General features: G+C 45.9%; 1 protein-coding gene across 1 annotated transcript; it reads right to left on the bottom strand.

Moving 5' to 3' along the window:
• Positions 1–3,750: 3,750 nt before the first annotated feature.
• On the bottom strand, positions 3,751–7,592 carry LOC122049594 (probable LRR receptor-like serine/threonine-protein kinase IRK). Its single transcript, XM_042610967.1, has 2 exons — positions 5,723–7,592; positions 3,751–5,637 (listed from the first exon to the last, which is right to left on the bottom strand). The coding sequence occupies exons 1-2, from the start codon at positions 7,096–7,098 to the stop codon at positions 4,173–4,175; spliced, it is 2,841 nt and encodes a 946-aa protein (XP_042466901.1). The 5' UTR covers positions 7,099–7,592; the 3' UTR covers positions 3,751–4,172.
• Between the last annotated feature and the right edge of the window lie 821 nt (positions 7,593–8,413).

The raw sequence follows: 8,413 nt of genomic DNA, 5'->3' as shown, positions 1-8,413 counted from the left end.
AGGTAATGAAAATTCAAGAATTTTCGTTACCTCATCGTTGATTGTGGATTGGTGGATTTGCTCCTTCGTCCACTTTTTCTTCTCTAGGGTTTCTCCGTCTTTATCCACCGGATGAGTAAACCCTACCTGCACACACCTCCAATGAACTAGGTTAGTCATAAGAAAGTACTTTATTCTTACCTTCCAAAATGCGAAGTCGTCGCGATCGTAGAAGGGTGGAATCGTGACGTCTTCTCCAAATAACTCCATTCTCTAGCTCGTGCTCCCCCGGGTGTTAATCCAACGAAGAGCAACCTTGCTCTGATACCACTTGTTAGGACCTTCGGATGCGGCTAGAGAGGGGGGGTGTGAATAGCCGACCCCAATTTTGCGTTTCTTTCTACAAATCAAGTTAGCGCAGCGGAAATAAAACAATAGAAACGAAACGAAGATGATCAAACCTTAGACGCAACGATGTAACGAGGTTCGGAGATGATACTCCTACTCCTCGGCGTGTCCGTAAGGTGGACGAAGCCTATCAATCCGTCGGTGGATGAGACCCCGGATAACCGGCTAAGATGAACTCCTTCTGGGTGGAGAAACCTCGCCACAAACTCTTTGCAACAGCAATAAGGAGTACAACAGTAGAGAAAGCAAACAAGAACAATCGAAATGTAAAACCCTTTGCTTGCCTTCTCGTTGTCGACTGGAATCCTGATGAAGCAACAACTTCTCGGATCCAACAACAGCAGCTAGAAAACTAGCAGGAAAGCTCACGCGAAGCTTCAGCAATGGAGAGCTCAACAAAGCTCAGATCGCAGGAGCAAGAAGCGTTCAGCAAGAAGTTCTTTTGCCTTCACTGTAGTAGCCTTCTTATATGAACCTGCAAAGAAGACAAAGAAGACACAGAAAGGAATCTAGCCGTTGTGTCACAACGGCTAAGCCTGGACCGATCAGGCTCCATCCTGATCGGTCCAGGAGGTCCCTGATCGGTCTGTGGACCGATCAGGGTGCATGTGGATCGGTCCACAGACCGATCCCCTCCTTTTCTCTTTGCCTTTTGTTCGCTTTCTGATCGGTCTACAGACCGATCAGATAACATACAGTAGCATACTGTTTGGTTACTGATCGGTCACCAGACCGATCAGATAACCCAGTGTATCACTGGATCGATCCACTGATCGATCCAGCTCTTGGTTTTTGCCCAAACCAAGTCCCACGCCTTCCAAACCAATATCCGGTCAACCTTGACCTATTGGTATCTCATGCTTAGCATCTGGTCACTCCCTTGACCTGCTAAGACTCCCTACCAAGTGTCCAGTCAATCCCTTTGACCCACTTAGACTTTTCTCTTCGTGCCAAGTATCCGGTCACTCCCTTGACCTACTTGACCTTCACAACACCAGATGTCCGATCAGCCTTGATCCATCTGGATTTTTCCTTGTCCGGCTTCACTCACCAGGACTTCCCAACTGCCTGGTTTCACTCACCAGGACTTTCCATCTGCCTGGCTTCACTCACCAGGGCTTTCACCTGGCTTCACTCACCAGGATTTTCACCTGGCTTCACTCACCAGGATTTTCACCTGGCTTCACTCACCAGGATTTTCCATCTGCCTTCCTGATCTAGAGAACGAGCTACCGAGCCCTCTCTGACCTAGTCCGAAGAACGAGCTACCGAGCCCTCTCCGTCTTTCACTTCCGGTCCAGAGAACGAGCTACCGAGCCCTCTCTAACCTAGTCCGGAGAACGAGCTACCGAGCCCTCTCCGACTTCCACTTGGCAAGTTCCCATACTTGGACTTCTCCGTGCCAAGTCTCCATACTTGGACTTTCTCTCGTGCCAAGCTCCCTGCTTGGACTTTTCCCGTGCCAAGTCAACTCACCTCGGGTCAACCAGGTCAACCTTGACCAAGGGTTGCACCCACAACCTCCCAAGTTTCTGTTCTTGTCAAATATCAAGATACAACTTGAGTCAGGTCAACTCGAGTCAGGTCAACCAGGTCAACCTTGACCTAAGGTTGCACCAACAATCTCCCATTAAAATACAACTCTTCTGTTCTTGTCAAACATCAAAATACAACTCGAGTCAGGTCAACTCGAGTCGGGTCAACCAGGTCAACCTTGACCTAAGGTTGCACCAACAAATCATACACTAAGCAAGAGGAAGTATAAACAAATCAGCTAGATTAGATGTTTGACAGGTAAGTAAAGTAAAAATTTAGAGAAAAGAAGTTCTTCTGAAAAGAAGAATGGTAAGGACGAGTCCTCATTATGGGGGCAATCTTAGACGTTGATCTAACTGAAGAAACCAACAAAAATTCATCCGTTTGTGCTTCATCGACAACCAACAACATACACCAAATTGTGATTACTAAGTTGTTGGTAACTTTATTTTGTGTATATTTCATTTGTACAGAATAACGACTTGTGTTATTCTCTATACCATCTATACAAGGCTTTCTCAGGCTCTAAGAGATCCTTGGAAAGAAAAGATTAGCGAATTTCTTAGTCGAAACAGTCCAAAGGATCATGAGCCTTGGAGTAGTAGTCACTAGACTACGAACCAAATAACCGACAGAGTTTTTGTTTTTAATTTTCTACTGTGTATCTCTTTGTTTTTTCATATAAAGAAAAAAAAGGTTTTCAACGAACGATATTCATCCCCTCCCCCTCCATCACACATTTTGATCTTACAGGCTATTCATTTTTTTTCCTTCACTTTCTCATTCCACCATCAAAATTCTTTATTTAGTAGTGCACGTCTCTTTAACTTATTGAATACACTTTTGGCTACTTTTTTTTTTTAAACTTTTATACTATCTTATCCCATATCATATTCGAGTCGTCATATATTTCTCCTAAGACTTATACTCTTACACTATCCTTAAATATATTTTGCTCCCCATCCTTTAACTTTCACTACTTAATTTTAGGAGTTATACATTTTTTTCTTTTATTGATACTATCTTTAAGGCGTATATCCAACACTATTAACCTGTATTGAGTAATTAAATTTTATTTAAAAATAACCTTACAATCTTTACAAATCTTTCTTTTATTTTTCTAACCCTAATAAAGTCAATTTACGATTTATTATTCACACTATTAAACATGACCAAGTGTTCTTTTCTCTTAAAAAAACGTATTAACTAATAGAAGGTCATATGTTATATACAAAATCTAATATAATTTTTCTTTTTTCATTTCTTGTTCCAAACTCATAATCCCTACGCGCCTTATCATATTCTTCATTTGTCACGGTTACATTCTTATTTAGATCTCTTCTTATTAAAATTCTTTCAATTGACTGAATTTTTTATAATACCTCATCTAAATCACCCCAAAATCTAAATTTGATGTATTCATCTAATCTTACTTGAGATGTGTATATACTAATTATATTAATAATTTCTTTCATCATCATTATTTTGAAAGCTATAATTCTATCGTCTAACTACAACTACTATTTTAAGTTTTTAGCAAAAGAACGGTATCTACTCCATTTCTAACATTGCCTGAGTAAGTAAATAATGATATATATTATGGAACTTGCAGTGCATCTATACAAAAATGTAATGAAGTGGCATTGGAGCAAGAGAATTGCCAAGCAATGCTATCTAGTTAAGAAGAAACAGAAATCATCCTCTCCTTTTGCCACAATTTTTCGTAAATCAAATCGCCAAAAGTGGATAAAGAAAACTAAAACCTTCTGCCCGCCTGAATGACACATTTTCTCCATAGTCAACCAAGCATTCAAAATTTTCAATGTACATAGAGAGGGAAGAAATTTTGAATTCTTTTGCATTGCTACATCAGAATAGCAATAAAAGAAGACATGGAATAGAAATCACAAAACAGAATGAAATCAAGAAGATGCATAAGAAAGCAACATAAACAGATATATCAAAATAAAAAAAGCTAGCTAGCAAAACAGCTTCACTCTGGAATGCTTCCCTCCCTTTTGTTCTTCTTCAATAGCACAAGCTACATGAGAGCTAATGAACACGAACATGTTGAGTCCCCATTTTCTTTCCTCTTAACGAAAAGGAACACGGCATATCTTTTCTTCTACGAGCATGCCAAATTCCTTTTTCGCCTTAGAACCATTTCCCCTTGCTGATGTGCTAGCTCCCTCCATCTTAACTATCAAGAACAAAACAAAAGTAAAGAAGTAGGCAAAAGGGCTATAAGCTCAAGTGAGTTCTTCATCTGGATGCTCCTGCGGGCATGTGATCATCTCCAAAACATGAACAACTTCACTCATGCTAGGCCGATTCGAAGGAACTTGTGATGTACAGACCAATCCCAACTTAACGACCGGCACAACCTCCTCCATCGGAAACTTTCCACCAAGCCTCCCATCCACTAGTTCATCCACTATTCCTGCTTCCAACGCAATCCTTACCGCATCGCTAAGCACCACCACATCATCCTCCATGTACTCGACAGGCCTCCTTCCCGTGATGATCTCTAAGGCCAACACTCCGAATCCATAGACATCGCATTTTTCAGTTATCTTCACTGTTTGGCATGCAAACTCCGGCGCCATATAACCAAGAGCACTCTGAATCTTGCTGCTAAGCACGTACCGATCGAGCATCGGTAACAATTTGGCCAATCCATAGTCTCCGACCTTGACCTCGCCTGAGCCATCAACGAGGATGTTGCTTGCCTTCAAGTTGTAGTGGATAATATTCTGCCGATGCAGGTAATCTAAACTCCTTGCAATCCCAAGAATGATATGGAAGCGTTCTCGCCATGTGAAGGGGCTTGAGTTGGAACATTCATGGAGGTGCTTGCATAGGTTCCCACCCGACACATACTCATATATGAGGAGCTGCAAGGACCGAGTCCAATAGTAACCTTCCATGGCCACCAGATTAGGATGTCTTAGTTTTCCTAGCTTTTTAACATCCCTTTCGAAATCTGCTTGCGACTTCACCAAGCTCGAAACTGTGAGCTTCTTGATCACTACAGGCCTCCCATCCTGGAGATTCGTCTTGTAGACGGTACCAAAGCCGCCGCGACCGAGCTCGCAGTCCTTGTTTAGAACTGCATGAGCTCCGACAGTGAAAACAGTGTCGCCCCCTGAGAACATCACGAGCTTGTTAGAGGCCACATCGCCTGTAGGAGAATCACTGTAGTAGCCATCGGAGAGGGCGGGGGCAGCAGCCAAACGGGAGCCAGGGGAGGCTGCCTGCACGACCCGCATGTTAAGGATGGTGATAGTGATCACGCCGAGAGCAATCGCAGTGGCAGCTCCGATGGCAATGAGAGCGGAGATGCTGAGTATGATTTTCTTGTGGCGAATGTCGCCGGACGAGAGCGTGGCGTTGGGAGATGGAGTGGATGAGTTAGGATTGAGGACTATCGGTTTCGGGAGCACAGTGCGGCAGGAGCGATTCACCGCTGAGCCGCAGAGATCGGGGTTGTTCGAGACGGAGGAAGGAGAGATGGTGTCGAAGAAGTTTCCGGCGGGGAGGTCGCCGGAGAAGAGATTATGGGAAACGTTGAAGGAAGTGAGATGGGCGAGATTCGACAGCTGCTTGGGGAGGTTGCCACTCAGATTATTGAACGAAAGATCAACGATCTCAAGGTCGGTGAGATTGGCAATCGTCCAAGGTACCGAACCTGTCAGATTATTCTGCGATAATATCCTGAACGAAACAAACATAGGAATCATCAGACAAAGGCGAAGGAAGACAGCAATAAGACAAAAGGCGAAAAGGATTAACTACTCACAGAGATTTGAGGGAAGAGCAATTCCCTATTTGTGCTGGAATTTCTCCGGCGAGAGAATTCTTCTCGAGGCTCAGCACATTCAGGGACACTGCTTTCCCGATCTCGACTGGAATGCTTCCGTTGATCTTGTTCATGCCAATGTCGAGAACCTCCATTGTCTCCAGCCCCAGAAGAGCAGGAGGTATGGAGCCTGAAAATGAGTTCCTAGAAAGGTTTAAGAATCTCAGGCTCGGAAGGTTACCAAGAGCGGGAGGAACTCCGCCGGAGAAACCATTCCCGGACAAATCCACGTAGCTCAGAGTCCGGCCACCGGCAGCGGCATCTCCTCCTGGAATGAATCCACTCAATTTGTTTCCTGAAGCTGAAAACCTCCGCAGCCCCAACTCAAAAATCCATGGTGGTAGATTTCCGGTCAGCGAGTTGCCACTCAAATCCAAGTCTTTCAAGCTTCTGCAAGCACGGATTGACTCGGGGATTCGGCCGGAAAATCGATTGGAAGACAAATCGAGGAACTCCAAGTTCTTCATTGCTCCGATCCATGATGGGACTTCACCTGCGAAGAGGTTGGAGCCCAGGCTCAAATGGCGGCACAAGGAGAGCTTCCGAATGGATTCAGGAAGGTCGCCCGTGAGCAAATTTGCACTGAAATCGAGATGCCTCAGCAGTGGAAAATCGCCTAGGTCATCCGGCAATCGGCCGGTGAGGCGGTTTCCTCTCAATCTGATGGACCTTAGGTTATACAATCGACTGGCTCCCTTTGGTATCTCTCCAACAAGGGCATTGTCGGAAAGGTCTAGGGTTCGAAGAGCAAAGAGGGACCAGAGCCCCTTCGGTAATGAACCCGAGAGCCGGTTCGATGACAGATTCAACGCGGCCAAGGTGGAGCAAGAGCCGATGCTCCGAGGAATCTCTCCGGAAAGGGCATTATTCGCCAGCGAGAGGGACCTCAACGACCGGCATTGGTCGAAGAACTCATCCGCAATCATCCCGGAGAGGTTGTTGTCGCTGAGGTCGAAGGCCCGGAGGGAAGCGATCTGGAGGAGGCCGGGGTGGAGGCTCCCGGAGAAATTGTTGTGCGAGAGGTCAAGGGTTTGGAGGGCGGCGAGCTGAAGGAGGCCGCGCCCGATCCTGCCGGAGAGGGAGAAACCGGCCAGAGACAGCTGGGTCACCCGGTTGCTCCGCGGACTGCACTTGACGCCGGTCCAGGCGCAGGGGTCGTCCTCGTCCTCATTCCAAGACGCGAGCTTGGAGAAGGGATCCACAATGTCGGCCTTGAAGACGATCAAGCCGAGCACGTCGTCGTTCAAGGGGGCGGTTTGCGCCATCGGCGGCCAGAGCAAGAGGAGCAGGCCCAGAAAGTAAAGAAGACTCCTCATCCTCCGCTACAAACAACAATGGCGCAATGCCAGTTCCTTGAATGGCCTGCTAACTAAGTAGGCATCGAGGGGAAAAGCTCGGTGAAAGTTGAGAAATGGGGGCACAATGCTTGACGGTGTCCCTCGTCCTTGATAAAGTAGGAGGAGCGGAGTGGAAGAGGAGGAGAGGGCGGGGTTGTTTGCTCGCTCCTTTTCCTTTCTTCTTTATCTTTAATGATGCTCTGCTCTGTCTGCTCTGCTCTGCTCTGCTCTGCTGGGCTCTGTTATGCTTTGCTTTGAGCTTTTGATCGATTGAACATGTTGTTGTGGCAATTATTCCAAGCATAAGCACTCGAGTCTTCCAGCTCTTCTCCTACCGAAAACCTGAATCTAACCTAACAAACTTACTGTCGATCCGCGTGGTCGGTGGAGGATTAGCATTCCGTGTAATGATTCCCAACTATAGGCCATATGCTACCTAATGAAGAACCAAAAGTCTCATTATCGAACAAAACCGGCGCTGGCAATGAAAATGAGAGTGAGACTTAACGAGAATGGGAGTATTCCTTCTTTCTTAAAATAAAAAAATAAAATAAAATAAAATAATAAATACATTCGAAGTTATTTTTCCCTCCGAGTTCAACTCACGCTGGTGTTTGGAGCAATGATGAGCAGCGAGACGAGTCGCCGAACAACTCGACGAGGCCGACGCTATGATAACGGTTGCTTGTCTTGCGGAGCACGAGCCATCAACGCCGAGCCCATGGTCCGGCGATCGAGTGCAACATTTGCACGCTCGCTTTTGCTTCCGCTTTAGCAGAATGGGTCGGGTTCGGGTCCTCGGTCTCCGATCCGTTTCGATAAGCCGCGAGTAAGGCAGAAGCAATAAATGAGGTCGTTGAGATGCGCCCACCTCGGAGCCACCGCGGCGGCATCGCATTAAACGCGGTCGTGTCGGCATGCGCCTCGTAATAAAAGCCCCCGCGTCCGTACTGCCTCCGAAGTGGTCTGGATCGTGGCTCGGATTCCCAAATCGCCCGGCAAAATTAAATGCCATCGATTTGTAGATTTGTGAGAGAGGGGAGTAGATGGTTCGCGGCCTCCCGGCATTCTAATTTTCACTCTCGACGATGCTCGCTGCGCGTGGAAGATTTCGATCGACGTTGATCATTGTGTTTTTGGAAATGAGCTTCCTCGCCCTGCGACTACAATGACACAGTAAGTGATGGACAGATTGCCTAGATAGCAGAGATTCAAATATTAGAAATCCATCTGAAAATTTTTCCAATCACTTTTAAAATTAATTGAATAAACAGTAAATTAGAAAAAAAAATTC

Source organism: Zingiber officinale, chromosome 1B (assembly GCF_018446385.1).
Source record: "Zingiber officinale cultivar Zhangliang chromosome 1B, Zo_v1.1, whole genome shotgun sequence".
In the NCBI taxonomy this organism is placed as follows: domain Eukaryota; kingdom Viridiplantae; phylum Streptophyta; class Magnoliopsida; order Zingiberales; family Zingiberaceae; genus Zingiber; species Zingiber officinale.
This window is presented reverse-complemented; position numbering and strand designations above follow the sequence as displayed.